The 23,443-nt window shown below is 48.9% G+C and overlaps 1 protein-coding gene across 2 annotated transcripts in view; it reads right to left on the bottom strand.

Annotated features, from left to right (window-relative positions):
- Window positions 1–23,443, bottom strand: part of TG (thyroglobulin) — a 248,977-nt gene that overhangs the window by 111,161 nt on the left and 114,373 nt on the right. For both annotated transcript variants that reach the window (XM_072774560.1, XM_072774561.1), the window contains 4 exons: window positions 10,508–10,642; window positions 8,684–8,848; window positions 4,356–4,575; window positions 2,252–2,345 (listed from right to left, as the gene is read on the bottom strand). In XM_072774560.1, the coding sequence (XP_072630661.1) occupies window positions 2,252–2,345; window positions 4,356–4,575; window positions 8,684–8,848; window positions 10,508–10,642 (614 nt within the window). The remainder of the gene's footprint in view (window positions 1–2,251; window positions 2,346–4,355; window positions 4,576–8,683; window positions 8,849–10,507; window positions 10,643–23,443) is intronic.

Genomic DNA, 23,443 nt, shown 5'->3' with positions numbered 1-23,443 from the left:
TTGGCAACACAGAGCTACCTTTTATTGTGCATGGAATGAGAGCAAAGTGCCATGCTCAGCATTCACGTGTGTTACCCATTCGGTCCTCAACCAGATCCAAGAGCTAGGCCTATTATTATCATTCCCACTTTACAGATGAGGAAGCCAGGTCCTGGCGGTCTGGAATAGCCTGTCTACAACCACACAGCTAGGACGTGGCAAAGCAGACTTGAAACCCAAGCTGACCCTTTTATAAGAATATAATTAGAACACACTGTTAGAATATAATGTTCCATCTGGGGGCTCAACACTGACTCCAGGCCGTGACGTATGCAGCGCCCCAGGTGTGTCTTGCTCACTCAGTCCTGTCTGGGCTGTGACAGGTCCATCCATGTGCCATGGGCTCCGACACGCATGCCTTCCTCACCAACAGCAAACACTGGCTGAGGACCCACCCTGATGGATGCTGTGCCAAGTGTGCTCACCTTGGATGTCTCACTAGAGCTTCCACCCCACAGTTAGATGGTCTAATGGCTGTAAGCCCTTCTGTTCCACAGACGTGAACACAGGAGCTCAGAGTGGTGAAAAACATTTTAAAACATGTACAAAGAGGAAGGCACCTTCCCACAGTTCCATCCTCAGCCTCCCTCCCAGCACACTCTCCTAGGCTCTTTCGTCTGTGACACTGGGTCTCTTAGGTTAGAGACGAGTAGCTCTATATCACCAGGATGGGTTTCAGGCATGTGGGCAAACTGAAGGGACTCACCAAGGAGGAAACAGACCATCATCCAGAATAAACTAGAGGCCAGAACTAGGGTGTTGGAAGACTGACTAGCTCCAAGCGATGGGCTCCAGGTCTCCCATCACTTCCAGGTGGAGTGCCCCTCATTTCATGAGGTGTCCCTCTGTCCTACTCATGGTCATTCTTCTGGCCCCCACCAGCCATCTATTGACTCATTGGTTTCCGCAGTGTTTTATGTAACTCTTACAAGAACTTTATGAACTAGATGCTATTTCTCTCCCACTTTCAGAACCAGTAAGTGAAGCACAGACGACATGATTACCTTCTCCAGACCAGAGAGGCAGTGGTCAGTGACAGACCAGTTTGGTAAGCAGACCTTAATCCAACATGGTAGGTATAGGGTGACCAGTGCTGGGCAGAGGGGACTCATGGTCTCCCTCACTCTAGGCTCCATGCTCATAGTAGTACCATCTATGAGAGCCTTCAGATCTAGGGGGGGGCCTTGAGACCCAGCTCAATCAGACCAGCTTGCTGAGGTCAAATGTTCAAAGTGCAGTGGATTCTCACTGATGTTGGCTAGGGGACCAGGAAGCTGTGGCATGGTCCTGGTACCATAACCTCTATTGACACCAGGCTGGCATCCTTACAAACTCGTGTTTCCTAAAACTCATCACTTCCTTTTTCTCTCGTGCCCTCTGACCCTTTCCTGCCAAACAAGAAACTCAAACATGGAACATGAAGATCATAGCTGCTACTTAGGCAGATTCAGCCTTCAAAACAGGGCATAATCTTTCAGGGTTACAGCCCCAAAGCTCACCCTCTAGAACAGCCCCCAAATAAGAGTCCATGTGGAAACACCCCCAGGGGTCTCTCTGAGGGTCTTTCAAGGACAACGGTTGGTCTCCACATTGACAGATGGGCTGCCATCAGGCTCTGCCCCCCCCAGCTGGGATTCTGTCACCCTCTCAGAGACCTTGAATCACTGCCCCTCACCCACCACTGGCCTCACAATTCCCTTCTCCTGCCTTGTTCAAGCGGCAACCCCCAACCACCACCCAACACCTCCTCTCACTGCATCCCCACCTTTGGATTTCTCCTCAGGGTCTCATCAACATCACAGTTGTTCAGGACTTGATTGTGTCTCTGTTTCTGCTCTGTCCCCTAAAAATATAACTCCCTGGGCACAGCAAGTCTGTTTGCTTCACCTCTCTGTCCCATCTGGGGCAGCACACCCCAACACAAGCCCTTTATGAATATTGCTTAGAGAACTGAAGCAGGATAAGTGTGCCCTATTGGGGAGGCCTGAGGATGTGGGGAGGTTGAGGGAGGGCAGGTAGAAACCAGGAGGACCCTCCGCTTACTCTTGGCCCCTGAGGCTTTCACAAGGTCAAGAACCAGTGAAGACAGTGCTGGGGGAGCAAAAGCTAAGCAGGCCATGGAGGAGAGGAGTGATTCGGCAGCTTTCGGGACAGGTGCAGTTTTCTAACAGGGCAGTTTGCAGGGCAGACGATCAAGGGCTTCAGAACTTACCACGTTCTGAGGGACAAACACATTAAGATATAAGCAGTCTTCATCGACCCCAGGAGACTCGAGCGTTCTAGTGCCTGGCTGCCAGCAGCTGGCCCTGGGGATACAGACTCATGACTTCTGGGGCAACCATCAAGGATGCATGCCTCATCCTCCCCTCTTGCCCACCACCCAATGCCCAGGACCCACTGCCCCATCCAAAGGCCCAGTGGCCCAATAGCTCTGCAGCTATTAGCAGCTTTGGGCAATGGGTAGAGGGAGTGGTGAGGACGTGGAAGGAAAGGCAGGATGCCCCCCACCCTCTCTGCCACAGGCCATGGAGGAACTCTTCCAGGGATAAGGTGCTAACTCAAGGCAGAGAAGGGGAAGGTGCATGTTGCTGGGGAACTTGACCCTTCCTTGCTCCACATGTACAGCCCCACTGCTGCCTGTGGAGTCAGACCTGCTTTCTGCATCAGTACAGAGTCCAGGTGTGCCAGGCAGAGTGTGTCCGGGCACAAGAGCTGAGACCACATCACCACAACTGGGACACGCCCAGTGGCAGCATGATGGTACCTGCCCCAGGGGTGACTTTACATGTTCCCCGAGCCTCGTTTGTGCTAGACTCTGAGAAGGCAAGTTCTTTAACTGTGCTGCACTCAGAGCCCCACCTGTCACATGGCTCTGCCCCACATGCTAAAGCACTCTGATTAGGGCACGTTTATTCCTCTAGTGTCTCCATGCTGGAGACCTACAGTGGCTTTCTTAACTTTCTCATCACTGCCTGCATTCAAGACTCTGATGCCCCTTGCCTGGAGTATTGAAGAGCTCCCAGGCCTTCACTCTTTCTGGTCCCGGGCTGTGGACCTGCCTACCAGTCAATCATGGGTGGTGAGGGACAGCGCAGGTGCAGCTGCCTCAGGAGCCAGAGGGGTCTGTCAAAGCTGGGAAGGGGAGAGATTGGAGAATGATGCCCTTTCCCTGGGTACTGTGAACACACACTGGTCAGAAAAATGGTAAAATCTCCAAAGTGTCAATTGTTTAAAGTGGTGTATGCCATGGGAGGGGAAAGTGAAATGGAACATGGTTGATGAGGGAGGAAGATAGAATTTGAATGTTTTTCCTTCTTTTTATTTTTTTATTTTTTTTAATTTTTATTTATTTATGATAGTCACAGAGAGAGAGAGAGAGAGAGAGAGAGAGAGGCAGAGACACAGGCAGAGGGAGAAGCAGGCTCCATGCACCGGGAGCCCGACGTGGGATTCGATCCCGGGTCTCCAGGATCATGCCCTGGGCCAAAGGCAGGCGCCAAACTGCTGCGCCACCCAGGGATCCCTGTTTTTCCTTCTTTTTAAAAGCTCCTTTTAATATTGTTCCTTTGTGGGGGGGGGGCAAAGTCCTTTTAAAATGTTTTTCTGGGGTGCCTGGGTGGCTCAGTCAGTGAAGTGTCTGCCTTCAGCTCGGGTCATGATCCCAGAGTCCTAGGATCTAGTCCTGCATCCAGCTCCCTGTTCAGCGGGGATCTGCTTCTCCTTCTCTCTCTGCTCCTCCTCCACCTTGCTCATGCTCTCTTGCTTACTTGCTGTTTCAAATAAATAAATAAAGCCTTTAAAAAAAGTAAATAAATACAATGTTTTCCATTAGCTCAGGTGCCTTTCTCTGTCTGCTGTATTTCTCAGCCCCATCAAAGTCAGCTGTGGCCAGGAGGCTGACTTCCAGCTACTGTCAAACCGGTGCATGTCACATAGGCACCCAAGCTACCTGCAGCCATGGCCCATAGAGGTCTCCCATGTAGACCCTTCCAAAGTGTCTCTTTCCTGGATTCAAAGTCAAGGAATGTTCATGCTGAAGAAGGAGGAGCCTACAGAGCCTGGGTCCCCGAATCACCGCATGGAGCAGAAACACATCGACGCCTCTATCACTAAATGCACTTTATAGGGGCAAGGTAATGATATTCGGAGGGGTTCATCTGTTAGAGCACTTAATGCCACCTTAAGCAATTTGCTGCCCACCCCCACTCGCTACTCACACTGAAACTCACTGCCCTGCTACCAAGTCTCACTCTGACAGATTCGAATGGGAGAGGAATTCTCTGGGCATTCACTAATATGATTCACTAGATCCTCACCGTGGCTTGGTGGCATCCCAGGACCCTGTCCAGTTCAAGGGCTCTGGCGCCCGGAAGCGGCTCTCTGCCAGGGGTGGGGTGGCATATGGAACTCCCAGGAACTGATCCACTTGCTTCCACGAGGTGCCCACCTGGATGGCCTGGGACCTGCCCAGCAGCTGGCCATGGGGCGTGATGGTCACAGAAGGTACAGATGTCCCAAAGCTGAGCAGAGGGATGTCTGTGGGGAAGGGGTCCACAGGGGAGAGGGGAACAGACAACAGTGGGTACTCTGTTCAAACAAAACACTGCTTTCTGCACCTTAAAAACATCAGTAGTTCATTCAGACCCCAGAAACCCAAGTCGAGCCAGATTACTTTTCAATGTGAAGAAACAATTAATAGCAAATACAGCTGATGTTTAGCAGGCACTGAATGTCCACAGAGCATGGCACTAATCCCTTCTGTACGTGTGCTGCCTCACTGATTTCTTCCCAGCTATAGGGTAGGCAGGGCCTAACCCAGGCCTGGGACCCCTTACTCATCACTCGGGGGCCAGATGTGAGCTTCATTCAAAAGTACTTGGACGTTTAAAACCACAGAGGAGCACAGAAAGTGCGATGCTCAGCCAATGCCCCCGGAGGGTCTGGAGTCAGGCCCCACCATCAAACACATTGCTAACTTCTGGCTACTGATAAGGTAAGGTATGAATCATTCATACTAACAGAGATGAATATGATTTCTTCAGTCACTTGAGGTCAGATTTTGCACCAAATAAGTGTGCTGCAAACTCACAAAAAATTTTTTTTTCAAAGTCTTAAAACTCTGGGATTCCCGAATTGCAGTGGAAGAGCTGTGAGCCTGTGCTTGTGTATCGCTGGTAAGAAAACAGATTTAAGGGCCAAGGGTGAGTAGCCGCCAGGACTTCCAAGTGTCAGATTCAAAAGGTTTCTGTACCCCGACTGAGGCCATGGCCTATTCACATGGGTCAAGGGCCAGCTTGGAGCCCCTGACCCTCCCCCCTCAATGCCCTTCCTCTTTTTCTTCACACCCCACCTGGTTCCATCTAGCCTGTTAAGCCAAAGCTTGCAAAGCTTGTGCCACCTGCCAGCCTGCCTGGGCTGTTCTGCCTCCAAAACCTCCCATCCCATCCTTGTAATGCTAATCACCACATGCATCAGGCTCTCTCTCTCTCTCTCTCTCTCTCTCTCTCTCTCTCTGCAGTTGCAGTTTCTTATCTCCTGGATCACATTTTCTTCCATTCAGTGATTGAGTCAATCAACTGTTGTTGGGACCCTGGCTCCATGCCAGGTACCATTTTCAGGGATTTGGAACTGGCCTACGTCTGATTGCCCACAGTGTTCAGGGCCCTGCACAAAGGAAACACTGAATGCTGGTGAAGAGATGTTCTCTCTCTTTCTCAAGCTTGCTCTCTCTCTCTCTCTGCCTGTGTGTGTGTGTGGGGGGTGGCACCTACCATTTCCTGCAGGTGTGTTTGGTTTGCTCGGCTCCACTGTTGGCTGCAAGAGCTCTGCCACTTGCTCTGCAGCTCTGTGTACATCTCCTATGCACATGAGCACAAACCAGGAGTACAGGAGAAAAGGCAGATGGACACGCAGAAGTCCACCCATTCCTCAAATTTGGTGCAATGCAGTGGTTCAACTGGAGGTGATTCTGATCCCAGGGGACATTTGATAATGTCCGGAGACAGTTTTGGTTGTCATCAGGGTTGCAAGAGATGCTAGCTACTGACATCTAGTGAGTAGAGGCCAGGTATGCTGCTAAACATCCCACAATAAAGAGCACAGGCCTCACAGCAAAGAAGCATCTGGCCCTGGATGTCAACAGTGTGAGGCTGAGTACGCTGGGGATGGTGTGGGCTTAGGACTCCCAGACCACTGAGGAGCATCATGGGGAGGAACCAATGCACAATCCCGGGAGGCAAGCAGGCCTGTGTTTTACCTTATGCCCCAGCTACTTTGGGGGAAACTTCCTAATTCTTCAGATGCTTAATTTCCTCCTATGAAACAGGAAGGGTAGCAGGCCCTACAGCACAGACATGTTGGGGCTAAATACAGGGTACCTGTGATGCTCCAAGCCCAGTGCCTACACGTGGTAGGGGCTCAACATGTGAGTGAATGAATGAATGAATGGAAGGGAGGGAGGAAGGGAGAGATACAGGGAAGGTTCAGAAATGAAGAAAAAGAAAAAAAGAAAAAAAGAAAAAAGAAAAGAAAAGAAAAGAAAAAAAGAAAAGGAAAGAAAGAAAAGAAAGAAGGAAGGAAGGAAGGAAGGAAGGAAGGAAGGAAGGAAGGAAGGAAGGAAGGAAGGAAGGAAGGAAGGAAGGAAGAGAGAAAGGAAAGAAGGAAGGTTGGAAATAGTGAAGAAAACTCTCTGTTGCAAAAAAACCTGCAGTGCTAGTTAGAACCCAGCATGGAAGGAAAGAGTCGCATGTTCTAATCTGGCCTCAGTCACAAGTCACAGCTGATCTCAGCCCACAGTTCCTTCTCACAAGATTTCCTGCTTCAGTAGTAAATCACAGGACCTCGGGCAAGTAAGTATTCAGGACCGCGGGTGCTAAAGGGCCAGAACCTTCGGACTCTGTCCCTCTGCTCCACAGGGAAAGGAGCCACATTTCGTGAACATGGCACCCTCTGAAAGAGGGAGCAAAGACGCAAAAATTACAAATGCTAAAGAATTTTGAAGGAATGCAAGCCTGCTTTCCCACGGACAGTGGTGTTTGGTGTTCAGCCCTCCCTCCAGAGGCTGCCCAACGAATCCCAGACTGAATGAGATCCAACACGGGGAAAATGTGCAGTCCTCCCTTTTGAAATGTTTTCCAGAAAATCATGGGTTTGCCCTACATTTAGGCCACATGACTACATAAGTGAAGGAAATGATCAGTAGCCATGTGTGTACACAAGATGCAGACCGTGTCCATGCACCTACACATGGGCACACATCTTCAGTCGGAGGCAAGCTTTTCACACTGACCTGGAGTTCCACAGAACTAAGAGAGAAACAGTTTATTTCTTTTGTTTTTAATGGAAACTAAACCCCAAGGCCAGGCATCTGTCCTCAGCAGGATTACCATGCAGATCAGCTACACGATGGGGGCAATGTCCTACTGAAATCCAACTTGACCAAATAATATAAATGTCTACATCAAGATGAGACTTGGGATTGTAGGCCGGAGACCACAGCATACAGGAATCAAAGCATCCCCAGTCCTGGGGAGCACTCTTACGGTCTAAAGGCTGAGGTGGAGGAGGGGGCACAAGAGGAGGATACCACTGGATCAAGACAGGCCTGGGGATACCTGCACTCTAAGGCCAGTGGGACCAAATCCAACTGCTCCCTGGTTTTGTGAATAAAATGTTATTGGCACCCAACCATACCCACTGATTTTTGTATCTTCTGTGGTTGCTTCCTTGCCAGAGTGGCAAAAATGAGCAGTTGTAACTGATACATAGAGTCTAAAATATTTATTTGGCCCTTTACAGAGAAAGGGCCCACCTCTTGTGTTCTAGAAGATAAGATGGCTGAAGTAGGCAACATTTCAAAAAGTCACTAATTTCATCTCCTAAGCATGTCTAACAGGGGAACGGCTTCCCCCAGTCCTCCAGCTCTCAGGCCCCAAATTATACGGGTTGTACCGGTTTCACTTAGTGATGGATTTCTATTTTGTTCTCCTCTGGCTGGTTTCATTCCTGTCTCCCCGGCACCTAACACAACATCTGAAACATAACAACGCCTTCCTGAATGTGGTCAAATAAAACGGATCCGAGAGCAGCTGCCCTCTCCACGGTGACCATGATATTGTAGTTAGATGATGTGGTTTTGTGCAAGTGGATTGCATCTAGAGATAGGAGACCTGCCTCCAAGCTCCCATTCTGTCATCATTGGCTGGGCAAAATGAAAGAAGTAACTTCTCTGGGCCAGAGTCTCTCAATCTCTAAGCTGGGGATAAAACCCTCCTTATGTGGCTACCTCACAGGACTGGAGGGAGGACCAATTGAGATAAGGTAGGGGACAGAATTTTCTAAACTAAAATGGTAATAAAAAATAGCCTATTTAATTATTTTACTAAGAAACTCAAAGGTTCAAATGGCTTCCATAACTCAAATAAATGAATAAAAGTGGCATAGAGAAGCTCTAGCTTAGAAGTAGGGTTTTCACCTTCCTTTAGTCACTCTCAAATGAATGTCACCTAATCCAAGAGAACTTTGGCCGATTTTTCCTTAAGAACCTCAAAAGCCACTGCCCGCAAGTCACCACACACTTGGATAGTCCCTTCCAGCTATATCCAGGCTCTCTGGAAGAGCCTCAGAGGCATAGGCTGGGACTCACTCAGCTTCCGGTAGATGTGGGTGGCCTCCTCGCGGAGCAGAAGTTGGCAGTTCTGGGCCTGCAGGCTATGTGTGCAGATCTGGGCATCGGCATAGAATACACACCTCACGGCACCAGGTTGGGCTCGCAGAGTGGTAACAAGGCAGGCCTGGTGACGGGAACATTCTACAGAGTAAGAGAACAACAATGAGGCTTGGGCTTCAGAGAAGGCACCTTAGCCATGCATCCATCCAGTCATGCATCTTTGAATCCAGGCATCATCTATTCATCCACCAGCTCACCCATTCATCTAGTCATGCATCTATAAATCCTGCAACTATCAATCTATCCAACTAATCATGTATCTGTGCATTCATCCCTCTATCCACCCATGCATGCAAGCATCCATGTCTCCATCCATCCATCCATCCATCCATCCATCCATCCATCCATTTCTCCATGCATCCATGCATCCATGTCTCCATCCATCCATCCATCCATCCATCCAACTATCCATCTCTCCATGCATCCACACATCCATCTATCTATGCATCCATCCATCTATCCAACCATGAGTCCATCTATACATCCACACATTCATCCAGCCATGCATACATGCATTCATCCATGCAATCACTTACTTATTCATCAGAACACCTACTATACATCCCTGACACTGCCAGGAGCTGGGACTAGAATTGTGTTTGGAGAGAACCTAACTCTCCCATCAATCTATTTTCCACACAAAAGTCAAGCTTTTGAGAGTTTAATTCACAAATGTGCTCTTGTCGTGCCCTTGTTTGAAGCAACTTCATGCCTTCTCATTGGCCTTGGATTAAGTCATACCCGACAAGGCTCTCCATGTTCCAGCCCTTGCCTTCTTCTTTAGCCTCAGCTCCCTTTCTAGCTCCCCTATTATATCCACTATTTTCCACCAGGGATTATGTCCTTTCCCAGGTGTACCAGGTCCTGCACTAGATAATTTAAATTATTCAAAGCATTCAGGATTTTTGGTTCTAAGAACAGCTGTGAAGATGGTGTTGACTCATTCACTTGGGAAAGCTATGAACTTGGTAATGGCCTTATTCATAGCCCACTCTGTGCTATGGCAGTACTCAGAGTTGTACAGTGCACAACCTATACATCTATACGTGGCCCTTTCTATAATATGTGCATATTGCCATCCAACCTTGAAGGTGAAATGATTCATGGACTTAAAGAATTGGAGGAGTACAAATGTTATCCAATCTCAAGCTCTTGCAGAAGTTAAAATCTTTGTAGAACACCTCTAACAAATCATTATCTAACTTTTAAACTTTTAAACTTTTTTTAAATACCAGTAACCGGAAACCCGCTAAAAGAAATACACCTCTGTGGACAGTTTTGCATATTAGAAGCTTCTTTATATTGCATTGAAAAATGTCTCTTGAAATTTGAGTTTTACCCATAAGCCTTAGCTTTGCCCCAAGAGCCTGGCCAGGACAACTATATTTCTTCCTCGCCATGATGGCCCATCTATAATATAAGTCATAGTTTCTGCTCATCTCTTCTGTCTCAGACTAGCCCCTTAGATCCTTCCTCTCATCGTCTTCTGATCTGGCTCAATGTTGCTCATTTTCCAGCTGGCTTAGCCCATTGGAGACCTTGACTATGGGCTGTTCCTGCAGGAGGATGAGGAGAGTGCAGAGAAGGACCCACCCAGGGTCTCCCTTCTCTGGCACTCCAGGTCATCTTGGGGTCTCCCAGGTGTTTCTGAGATTAGGATCCTGAGTAGCACTGTGTGAGGCCCCATCCCAATGCAACCACCCTACCCGGGTCTGGGGAGCGGTGGGAAACTTCCCTTACCCAGCAGACAGAAGTCTCTAGCATCAGAGAAGTCATTGGTGGTGGCAGTGCTGACGTGAGCAACATCAAAGTTCCTGATGGACGAGTCAATAACTACAGCAGAGGGAGCCAGGGACTGCCAGGAGCCCAGAGTGACTAGGAGAGAGAGCAGGGGACATTAGTCGCACACAGCCTCCACCTGTGTTCTGATGATGAAGACAAGGGGGTGCCACCTGGTGCCTTCAGAAAGCAGCACCAGGGCATCCTCCTTGCAGCCTCCATTCTCATGTGACCTCATCCTTGAAACAGTTTCCCATTTTACAGTGATTTATCAAGAGTTTTTATGAGCCATGTTCTGTGCTCAAGCCTACAGATAGGTAAAAAACCTACAGAAAGGTAAAAAACAAAGGATAACAAAAGCATGGCTGTTTCTCTCAAGGAACTCACAGAACTCAAAAGACTAAAAAAAAAAAAAAAAAATGGCAAGGCGAGCATCATAATGCAGGCGTTACATGGCAATCATCAGAATGAAGGTAAGGGACAGTGATAATCAGATGTGTCAGGGTTGTTGTGTGATGCTGTGTGGAGTGCTTCCCACACACCAGAATCCTCCCCAAGCCTCGGATGGAGAAAAGACCACTGTCCTCCATAGCGGAGCTGTGGTGTGCTGTCCGGGCCTCCTTTCAGGACCCAGCCTCTCATTTCCCCAGTGTCGGGAAGCTCGTGTCTGGAGGCTCCCAGCCAAGTCCCCTCCAGGAACTGCCTGTGGTCTTGGCGAGATGCTTCCCCTCCCAGGGTCAGTGTGTGTCTTGAAACTAGTCCATGTGGGTATGCGAAGGCCGAGCCACCTGCCTCAAGACGGGACAACGGTGCAGGGCCAGCGCCGCTTCAGAGCTCGCCATGGGATCCACGGGGCCGTGTGGTTTGCTGGGCCTGGAAGTCCTACCTCTCCCCCTGCTCATTCCCACCCCCGCACTTCCTTACAGGGGCCACTCCCATGAGCCCCCCACGCATGAAACTTCCTGCATGCAAATTTCCATCACTGAGCTTGTTTCCAGGAAAACGGCAGCTAAGACATCCTCTTTAAAGATGAATGAGATGAAGCACAGAGAGGTTAACTGGGCTTGCCACAGCCCCCTACCCGTCCCCCAAGAGTGCCATTCTTTGGGGGTGAAGCAACCATGAAACTTGGTCCTTGCATGCACCCAGCCCATGCCCTCCTGGCTCAGTGGGGTTGCTCCCACAATCTGTACATCTGGTCCACCAACAGGGTGGGACGTCCAGGTGCTGCTGCCTGACAGATAGCTTGGCACAGGTACAGAGTCCTGTCAGAGAACCAGCGTCCCTGTGAGGACAGAGGTATCCTGAACAGGGACCTGGAGCTTCTACTCTGAGGAGGGACCATGGGTGGAGGTGGACAGGCACATCCTCTGTCCACAGAGAGCATGAAAGGGGGCAAAACGCTGCCTCCCGTCATAGGCCTGTGTGATCACCCAGAGTGCTGGTCCTGGCACCTTCATGATCTGTTCAGTGGGTGCATCCTTAGAGTTACTGGAGAAAAATCTAGGTATTTACTTACTCTTTCTTTCTTTCTTTCTTTCTTTCTTTCTTTCTTTCTTTCTTTCTTTCTTTCAGAAGACCCCAGCAGTGTATGCTTCTAACAAATATCTGTGAGCATTTCCTTTGTGCGAGGAGAGCAGCAGGATGAACACTGGTGTAGGGGTAGCGCTTTACAGTTTACAAAGTGCTGCCACTCATCAGCTAAGTGCTTTAAGGGTGTCACTCCACTGTGTTAGGGTCTTCAGTCAAATGCAAACCGGCATTACATCTGATCCCCATGGAGGGAGCTTCAAGATCCAAGCGCCGAATGAGCGGTGGGGTAGGGGCTGTAAGGCCTCCTCCACAAACACATAGTCAGAAGCTGGGAGAGGTTACGTGGCTTTCCAAGAACACAGAGCTGGCCATGACCAAGCCAAAGAGACAGAACCTGGCCTCTTGGTTCCCAGCCAGTGCTCCTTTCATCCCCTCCAAGCTTCCTAAACAGCTGAGTGCCCTTTCTGGAAAATTCTCCCCAGGTAGGAAGATGTCTTTTTCTTGGACAGTACCATGCTCTTAGCTATATGAGGAAGCCTGTCATTTTTATCTCAAAACTGCCTTTGACACCCAGAACACTAAATTTAGAATGGCAAATAAAGTAGCAAAACAACCTAGCACCGTGCTTTTTCTTCTTAATTTGAAAAAAAAAAAAAAAAAAGAAAAGAAAAGAAAAAGAAGGGCGCCTGGGTGGCTCAGTCCGTGAAGCATCTGCCTTCGGCCCAGGTCATGATCCCAGCGCCCTGGGATTGAGCCCCGCCTTGGGCTCCCTGGGGAACCTTCTTCTCCCTCTCCCTCTGTCTGCCGCTCCCCATTTGTGCACGCTCTCTCTCTCTCTGTCAAATAAATAAATAACATCTTTAAAAAATTAAAATTAAAAAAAGAAAGTAACAAGAAAGACAAAAGGGGTTTTTTATCCAAAGAAAGTGCCAAATACTGTTTCCAGACTTCTGATGGAGCCGGCCAGAGAAGGTGAACACCCATACTTGTCCTGGAACGGCGGGGCCGTCCTCAGAATCCAGAGCCACGTCTTTCTGACCTTGGGGTCTGGCTTCCCTGCAATAGACGCTGGGCTTTCATTATCTTTAAGCATCCTCCACGCATTACTATTTTCATGGTCAGTACAAGTGGCATTTCTGCAGCGTGACCAAACGGAGCTGAGTATTTTTAGATGGTGGGGACACTGCAATTTCACAGAAGATGTATGATGGGGTTTTAGGACCAAACTTGCCAATTATGGTCTTAAAATGGAAGCCTTGGCCGCACTCCGTGCTTAGCTTGATGTCTGGGGGAAAGCGCTATAATTGATGGGTGAATTTCGTCTGCAAAGTGAGAGCTCGTCTGTCGCCATCCCGGGGCCTGGAGCCAAGTCTCTGCCACACCCTCTTCCTATCCCCTTCCCCCAGCTGGCAGGGACCCAGGACCAGCCACTGCTGTTGTGCAGAATCCAACATCTGGGGTTCACGCAGCTCATGCAAATTCTGAGACCAGGCTCTTTGTGAATGCAAAAGATGATGAAGCAGGAAAGCTAGGGGGTCTTGGTGGCATTTCGAGGGACTTTACTATTTGCCAAGAACCGGGCAGCACCAGTGCATTTAACATTCACGAGATCCAGGAACAGCCCCAGAGGGCTTAGCTGATAAGAGTCAGTGCCTGGGCTGGAGCCCAGCTCCTTCAGGTTCAGAAACCGTGCTCCACCTCACTGCCAGCCCTCCTCTCCAGATGAGCGCGGTGGTAGCTGCTTTCAGGCCTGCCCAAGGGCTGCTCTCTGTGCCATATTCATTAGCGTTCATTTTTCTCTTTGGTTTAAAATATATTTGACAGATTGCAATGCCAGCATCGCTTACTTTGGAAAAAATCATCTCCCCTGGAATTTGAAATGCCACGTTCATCAAATTAAATACTTCTATAAGTGAATTTTGTCAACCTTTTCTTTTTCTTTTTTTTTTTAATATTTTATGTATTTATTTATCTGACACAGAGAAAGAGAGAGAGAAAGTGCCTGCACAAGCAGGGGGAGGAGGAGAGGGAGAGGGAGAAGCAGACTCCCCACTGAGCAGAGAGCCTGACTCGGGGCTCAATCCCAGGACCCCAAGAGCTGAAGGCGACACTTCACCAACTGAGCCACCCAGGTGCCCCAACCTTGTGTTCTTCACTCATTTCTTTGTAAATTCTAGCTCGACCCTCCCGCTGCTTAAACTAGTCACCGTGTAATACATTTTACCAACAAATGGGAAAAGCCTTCCCATGTTATTTCTCTTTATAAAATATTCCTTGGTTATTTGGGGTTATTTATTCAACTCGATGAAATTCAGAGCCATCTTATCAAGTTTCCTAAAAGCTCCTTTGGGATATTGATTGGAATGGCCTTAAAGTCAAAAACTAACTTGAGAAAAAGATTTTGGATTTTATTATGTTTAATGTTTGATGTCACGAAGGACAGAATGGAATATTTTTCCCCTGTTATATTTTTAAAAGGGCTACTGTTGGAGTAAAGGAAAGCTATTTGCGTGTGTTTATTTTCCAACGGGATCCTGAACTCACTCAATGGAACCCACAGACCTGGTTGAGAGGCAGGCTCTTCTCCATGTGGCTCCTTTGGTAACGGGGCCCAATCTAGAGCACAGGTACAGCAGGGACCTGCCTGGGCAGGTGAGGCTGGCTTGGCAGTCCTCTGCAGTAACCGATTTAGTTCTGTATTTATCCATTCAGTCAACAATTCCCCCTACATTCCAGACACTGTGCCTGATAGCAAAACAGAGGAAGCCTGGAAAAATAAGTTAATTGGGTAAAATGCTTAGGATCCTTCCTATTTACCATCAGTAATTCTCAAATTCTGGAGAATATCAGAATGGCTCAAAGAACTTGGTACGGACTCCAAAGCCCAGGCACTGTCCCCATGTCAATGAGCCTAGGCCTCTGTGCTCCTTATTAGCTTTCCGGATGACTCTGACCTCTGACACATGACCACGTTGAGAACAATGGCCCTACATGGCCTCTGAAATACTCCTTTTGGTTTCTTCCGATGTGGCCATAATGGATGGGCAAAACAGCTTAGGCTCCTGAAAAGAGACCGTTCTGGGTTCAAACCTCACTTAGGCTGCTGCTGCGTGTCCTTGGGCAAGCTCCTTAACCACTCTGAGAAACTCAATTATTTAAATAATCACACCTTTGTGTTAAACACCTCCCTTAGTCCCACTCTCGTAAACACAATGCCTCCGAGTGAATGACACATGACCGCTGACATCCTCGCCCCCTTTACTCTGAGTCCCTTTGAGTCAGACCTTGGGAAATCAGTCCTTTCCTCCAGAGTAGGGAGAAAGGGGAGCAGGAGGGGGAACTAACCAGAGAAGAGGATGGCTGGCACCTCTAAAAGGACTGTCCGGCCTGGTAAGAACGGATGCCTCCTGGGGTACCCAGGACCTCACCGCCCTGCATGCTCTCTGGCTGTGTGAGATCCTGCAGCCCCCAGGGGAGAAGGCGGCGGGGAGGGGGGTGGGGGGATGATGGGCCTGCCCCGAAGTTGCCTGAAACCAGAGGATGGGTGAACACTTCAAGGAGCTGTAAGGAATGGTTGGCCCTGAGCGTAGGTCATATGTGAGCCCTACGTAATGAAGCAGCCAGTCCCTGGAGTTTATCCCAAGCTCCCCAGCCCGCAGCTCTGCGACTTTGAGCGACCCCCTCTGAGCCTCCGTTTCCTCATCAGCAAAATGGGAATATCATGAGCTCCTCCCCGTCCTGGCGTGGTAGCCAGAAACGAGTCACTTGTGATCTGGGACTGGCAGGCACGGGGCGCAGAGCTTGGTGAACACAGCCACCCCCCAAAACCCCGACCTCTGCTCTCGCTGTGGCTTCTCGTGGCAGGACTGTCACTGTTTTCTCAGAGCTATGGAGGCCGAGCCTGACCCAAGTACTGGGGGGTCGGGGTTGAGGGGAGCTCCCTAAGTGGTATAGGAGCCAGTGATACCCTGACTTCACCACCACGCCTGCCTCCCCTTGCCCCACCAGCCTGGTCCCAGGGCACCTTGCTGCCCGCCCATCGGCCCCTCACCCCTGCCTTCTGGCCCCCTGAGTCATCGATCTGGTCCTAGGCACAGTGGAACTGGACAGTGTGCCTGCCTGACTAGCTGCTGGGCCTCAGTTTCCACAGCAGACCTGCTGCTGAATATAGAGACAAGGTTTTATGAGCTCAGCACAACCCAATATGAAACCTCATGGCCCCTGGTCCTACTGTTATCCCCACCCCCGTGTTCTTCCTCCTTGCCCTGCCACCACCATGTCCCACCCAGAAACCCTGGCCTCCCATGGCCTCACCTTGTCCTGTCCTCCTTCTTCCTGCCTGGGCCCTCTGAAAACCGTCCCTTCTTTTCCATCCAGATTCTGGCCTTGCCAATTCCACTGCACCTGTTGATACTCCAGTAACTGAGACCCAGATGGGTCTCCCTCCTGCCAGTCTTGCCCCTCTCAGGCCGCTGTCACACTAGGGCCGGGGTCACCTCCCAATCTGATGGCCACGCTCACTGACTGGCATCCTCCAGGAAACAGGCAAACCTGTGGTGGGCAGGGCACTTCCACTAGTTGTCCAGCATCATCGTGCCCCCTGCTTTTATAGGGTGGGCCTGGATGCTCTCCACTCTCACCCAGACCCCTATCTCAGATAGGGGGCATGGAGCCACAGGGAAGGAAGGTCACAGAGCATTCCTCACAGTCACGGGGGAAGGGTCGGGGCTGTGCTGTCTTCCCCTCCTGGGCCCTCCGCCCCAGCACCAAAAGCACTCTCTCCCACTCTCTACCCACACCCCTCATGGTGGTGGGAAGGAGTCCGGGCAACGCTTTCATATATAAAGAGCTAAGTATCACATGGCTCAGGTGGTAAGGCCACAGAGAACATGTTCCTGGAGGTAAGTGATGCTGCTAGTCCATTAGCACAGGGGAAAAAGTGGCCCTGCAGGGAATGTCACATGGCCTCTGTCCTCTGTGATGGCACATAGCAGCAACAAGCGTCACCAGCTAGTGGGCAGGCATTACGTGTTTATAAATGCAAGATGATCTGATTCCATCTTACGATACTTTCCAGAGATGAGCAATATTATCCCTATTTTACAGGGGAGAAAAGCGAGTCTCAGAGAAGGCCAATGACGTGCCCAAGGCCACAGAGCGAAGGGGCAACTAGTCAGCATTTGACCCCAGCTCAGCCCTGCAGCCTTGTATTGCACTGTGCATCGCAGAGCTGTGGAGGGTGGGTGAGGGCAGAGCAAAGGGAGGGCCGAGGGCAGCCGAGAAGCAGGTGCCAGGGGGGTGGCAGGGTGGGTCCCTCTAGGACTCTGGGGCAGCGTGGGCTGCAACCCTGACCTAGGCCGGCTTCTGAGAATATCGAAGTACTTCTGCTCCCTTCTGGAAAGCACTGTATTCCTGCTTAACTTAGACTAAGTAAAACCAAAATCACTAGACTATTTTCAAATACATGGAAATCATGCTTCATTCTTTTTCTTCTTTTTTTCTTCTCTTCCTCCCCTTCCTGTCTTTCTTTCCAGATACCAATTAAAGGTGGAAATATGGATTTTGAATTCAAGGCTTAGAGGTTTTTTTTTTTTTTTTTTTTTTTTTTTAACCAATAAAAATAGCTTTAACCCCAGTCCAACCCCCAACGAGACACACACACACGACTGCAGACCCACACGGCTACAGGAGAGATAGGTCTGTGGTTGGCTGGCTGAGAAACCAAAGTTTCTGCTCTGGTCGTCTTTTTTTTTTTTTTTCTCTCTCACTTGAAAACTGGGAAAGTGCTTCCTGGTGTTTCTGAAGCACATCCCAGTGCAGAAATGTCAAACCAGTAGCAAACACCTCTCCAACATTCGAATAATCACAGACCCATTTTTAACGTGAAAAGATCTTAGGATTTTCTGAAGAATCACCAAGAGTAAAGATAATGATGAGCGCAAGCTCTAAAGCATCCCAAGGCTCACAGGATCCTTCCTATTTTTTGTGTAATCAGAATGAGAAAGAATTCCTTCCAGCTCCTTGGCACGTATCAAAGAGCTGGGTGCAGAAAATGGAGAAAGCGTGAGGGATGTTGGAGATGGTTCCCGTGCCCAGGCTGGCTGGCTGGGGTCAAACATGCACGGTGGAAGCTTTTTGAGCAGGAAGGGAAGAGTGCTTCAGTCACCAGCAAGCTGCTATGACCTTGAACGTGAGAAGAATGTAACAGACTCTCTGGTCCTGCTTTCACAGCTTCACAGCCATGAGTACTCACTGGTGGGAAGATCCCCATGTGCCATCATTATGGGATGGGACTCACAGTCAGACTTCCTGATTTCTCAGCAGACACTGTCTTTCGAGTGGGAACCACATCACACTGAGCTGTTCTTGCCCTTGTTAGCACTCAGAAAAAAATAGATGTCCTTTTGATAACAGAGAGAGGGAGAGAGAGAGCCATGCTACCTTGTGATCAGTTGAAAGATGAAAATGGGCCCAGAGCCGCCTGTTGGTCCAGTGTTTCTCCAGAGAGAAATGCCTTACACTTACAGCAGACCCTACTGGGCCTCTTTTGGCATTTTTAACACTAGAAAAATACCTAGAGACACATTCACTTCTGTTCAGCCTCCAAATACCTATTTTTGGTTTTATTTTAGCTTTCCAGCAAGCATGCCTTCATCTTTCCCTTTGCATCTCAAGAGCTTAGCCAAAGGATTACAGTGAGTCCTGTGGGTTGAAATGTGTCCCCTCAAGATTCATACTTTGAAGTCCTAAGTGCCAGGAGTTCATAATGTGGCTTTATTTGGAAATAGGGTCTTTGCAGAGGTCATCAAGTTAATTGAGATCATTAGAATGGTCCCTAATCCCAAACGACTGGTGCCCTTATAAAAAGGGGGAAGTGTGGACACAGAGTGGCACGTGCAAGGAAGGCAATGTGAAGACACAGGGAGGAGATGCCTGTCTATAAGCCAAGGAGATGGTTCTGGAACAGAGCCATCCCTTGTGGCCCTCTGACCAAACCAACCCTGCCAACACCTTGATCTTGGACTTCCAGCCTCCAAAGCTACAAGAGAATAAATTCCCATTGCTTGAGCCCCCGGTTCATGGTATTTTGCTATGGCAGCCCTAGCGGAGGAATATAGTAAGCGAATGGTCAGTAAGAAACATCCTTTCCTTGAGTCACGGAGAGCCTGCTGTGCCTCACTCTTGTGCTCTGACACGGAAATGCCAATCCTGATAATTCTTACCATGTAAAGTTATCCCTATTCCAACGGCTAATATTAATATGAAGCATCTCCTATTTACTAGACACACTACAAGGTGCTACATGGATTGTTCTATTTCTTCCACGATCGGCCATGTACTCAGAGGTGAACCAGAGGGGTGGCCCTGCACGCTCTAGAGAGGGATCATTCTGGATCCCTCCATCTGACTGAATCTCACTCCTGCCAGCTGCCAGCTCTGGCTTTGGGTACATTACACTCTCAGTTTTAAATATTATCTTGTTTCCATGTATATATTGGAAGAGTTGTGTCACCTGTGTCCTAGGGCAGAGCTTCCCTTATGTTAAGGGTCTCAGTTTACTCCTGATGCTTCTAGCCCTCCTGGGGGTGGGGGCAGGCAGCCAGGGCTGGTCTTCTCACCGGGTTTTACATATGGAGATGTCATCATCCCTCATGTAGTCATGGCATGAAGAAGTCAGTGGGCACTGGACACAGGGTGGGGGCTGAACGGATCAATCCCTACAAAATGCTTGGTGCACAGTAAGTGCTCCATAACACGTATTAGAGATTTGACGCCCTGTGTCTCAGCCTCCAAAGCCAGAGCTCCTACCTCTGGGCCATGTTGCTCGATGCATGAGGGCATATAAGCTTTTGCTTCCAAAATAGGGCATTTTCAACCAAATCATGAACAGTAATAGTCCTGATATGACACTGCCACTGCCTCACCTCCCTGGTCTAGACAGTCACACAGCAGGGCATGGTTTCAGGCATGTGGCCCAGGAGGACCAGAAAAGATCCACTGAAGTAACTCAAGGACTTAGGATAAAGCCCACAGAAGACAACAGATCTTCAGGCCAGGCCAGGGGCCAGCAAGATTTTTCTGTTAGAGTCCAGATAATAAATATTTTAGGCTTTGCTGGCTACATTGGTTGTCTAGTGCGTATTCTCTCTATATTTTTATACAGTCCTTTAAAAATGTCCAAGGCCCTTCTGGGTTCATGGGTAATACAAAAATAGGCTGCAGGCTATGGCTTGCCAGCACTGGTCTAGAAGGGTCATGGGTTGCAGTTGTATGTGACATGATGGACTGGGGTGGGGAGGGGGTAGGTTGGGGGGGTGTTCTACTTTCTGGGGACCAAAAGCTGCAACAGGCTACTTGAGAGGGAGTTTTGTACTTTCTCCAGAGATGAGGATTACTCTAGAGACACCGTCTGGAAGGCAAAATATCACGCTTTTTGGTTTGTTGTCAGTCGTGCTTCCTGACTTGGCACGTTCAAGTCCTTTTACAAAATGATGATGATCCATTTGCTTTTGTTTTATAAAAATCATCCTTATTTGGTAGAACAAAAAATTGGCGACCATGAGCTGTCCCAGAGTACAATGTAAGCCTCCAATCCAGTAGTAGAATGTAAGCCCACCTGTCTTCTTCACATCCACGTGGCCTTATCCTGGCTCCAGGTCCAGCTTCCTGCTGCTCCCAGATCCCTGAAATTATGTCACTGCTGTCACAGCTGATGCTTGACCCTGCCTCTTCCCTCTCCAGTACTGTGGCCTGAAAACATGGGCCCTTACCATGGTCATAATGGCTCCTTCCCCTGCTTTGTGTCACAACCTCCTGAGTATGGAAAGTTCTAGTCTTTTTCATTAACCACCCTCAACTGGAGATGCCTGGTCATTCTCCCACATTCTTCAAATTCTTTTCTATAATTTTCAGTTGCACCCCAACCCCTGCTAAAATCTTGGGTGACCTTACCATCTACAAGGGTCTGCTCATCGCTCTGGTCTCAGCTTCCTGCCCTCTTCAGTCCTGGAGACATTTATGTCCACTCACTCCAGCCAAGAATCTCCACAACCAACCCTAATCCTGCCATGGCGCTGGATGCCAAGGCCATTTAAATCTTGTTTTTCCTAAGCTCCACTTGCTGTTCAATCCATGATCCCCATTCTGTCCAACAGTTTTACACTTGATCCCACCTAAACCAGCTTCTGGCTTTCCCTGGGATTCCATTCTCTTCCCCACTCCTCATTATCCCCTTTCATTGGTCTATTGTGAGCCAGGCCACCCATTGGTCCATCTTGTCACCTTCTCTTTTGCCACTGCCCTCAACTGTCTCTCCTCCCAGTTGGATTAATCCAAGGAGCTGCTTTCTCTGCAGCTTTGTTTTGTCAGCTGAGCATGACCAGAGACACTTCCACAGACAGACTGGCACCTTCCCAACATTTGGCTCTCCATCCTCACTTGAACCCTCTACATCTTGGAACCTTAGTCCATGCCCCCTTCTAGTCTCTGCAACCACTGCCCCCAGTGCTTGCTGCTCCATCCAGCAAAGGGCCCAGTGTCATCAAGGACCGGGCATGCTCAGCAGGTACCCAGCTTCTTGCTTTTTAGAAAAAAGACGGATTGTCATCAACATTGGCCTCAACTCTGCGTCTCCCTCTCCACTCTCTATGAACCACCCCATCTTTCTCTCTTTCTCCTAAATGGAGGAAGGATGGCCAGTTCCCTAATCTGTGCTCTAGAGCTAGTTCTTTTTCACCCCCTCAGGGGCAACCACAACCAAGTACACCCCCAGTCCAGCCTCATTCCCTTCCCTCCTCTGCCTTCAGCCTATCCCTAGAAACTGATACTTTACTCCTAGCATAGAAACATACTCAAATGTGGCCCCCAAACAACATGTTACTCTAACCCACATCTCTTAACTCAGGGTTTGGATTTTAGGGGCTGATTTCCCTGCAAATATAGACCAAATCTGTTATGCATGGGTGGGGATTCTGTTTCAATACATCATCAGGGGTGGCTCATGACCTAGAAATGGATGGGTACCACCGAATGCATCACCTTCTTTCTTAGCTGTCAATGTCATTCTTACTTTTTCTTCAGAGCCAACATTCTTAGGAAAAGTTTATAGTTTCCATTTTCTCAAACCACTATCATTTTTTCCCTCATCATCCCACTACATTTGCAAAGTGCTTTCCATGGTTAACCCAAGGAATGTCTGCGGTCCATCCCCATTTTCCTAGAAACTGCTGGTCACATCTCCCTCCCCTGGTTTCCATGACATCCCGCACCACCAGCAAGCCTCCTCTGGCTTCTCTTCTGCTCTTCCCTTCAATGCTGCTGTTCTGCAGGGGTCTGTCCTTGACCTTTACTGTTGATATCTAACACACTTTCCACGGGCGATCTCACTCTCCCCATGACTTAAAATACTGACACATTGATGATTATCAGATTATCTCCAGGCCAGAGGCTTCACCCAAGCCCTATGCTGAGACAGTCCATGCTTACCGGACCCCTCCCAGCAGATGTCCCCAAGAGATCCTGAGGTCAGCATGTTGAAAGCATGAAGACTTACTCTTACTTCCATCCTCACCCACACTCTTCATCTGGTTCCCTTCTTGCATTTTCTGTCTCAAGAACTAGCACCACTACCCATGGGACTCCCCAGCCTGAAATGTTAAACATTGTCCCTGACGGGTATCCAATAGACCGAATATCTGTCTAGAAAGGACATCACAGAAGGAAAGTTAAGATAAATTTTCTTTCATGTCTAAATTTCAGGTTCTACCATTATAAGCCAATACTCTTCCAACACATGCCTTCTGAATTTCTAGCAAAAACATGGCCCCTAAAATAATAAATAAAAAAAAAAAAAACATGGCCCCTGAGGTTCCTTGCAATCCTACCCACCCCTTCAGCTACAGCTCGCATCAGTCTGTTCCCTACCATCCCAAACCCACATCTGGAAGTCTAGCAAATCACTCTATGTTGTAGGACTGTTCACTACTCCTTTCATTCAACATGCACTTATAAGATGAAGTGAGTTTAACCTTATAATGAACTCCTATCATCCTTCAAGACACAATTTGGATGTCACTTCCTTTACAATCCTTCAAAGGCTCCCACCTCCACCATCACCCCCAACCCATCCGACTAATATTTCTTTTTTTTTAAGATTTTATTTATTTATTCATAGACACTGAGAGAGGGGCAGAGACACAGGCAGAGGGAGAGGGAGAAGCAGGCTCCATGCAGGGAGCCCGATGTGGGACTCGATCCCCAGTCTCCAGGATCAAACCCCAGGCTGCAGGTGGCACCAAACCGCTGCGCCACCAGGGCTGCCCCCGACTAATATTTCTACTCTTCCAGTAACACACTACATTGCAA

Source organism: Canis lupus, chromosome 14 (genome assembly GCF_048164855.1).
Source record: "Canis lupus baileyi chromosome 14, mCanLup2.hap1, whole genome shotgun sequence".
Classification (NCBI taxonomy): domain Eukaryota; kingdom Metazoa; phylum Chordata; class Mammalia; order Carnivora; family Canidae; genus Canis; species Canis lupus.
The sequence above is the reverse complement of the archived record's forward strand: the minus strand, read 5'-3'. Positions and strand labels throughout refer to the sequence as shown.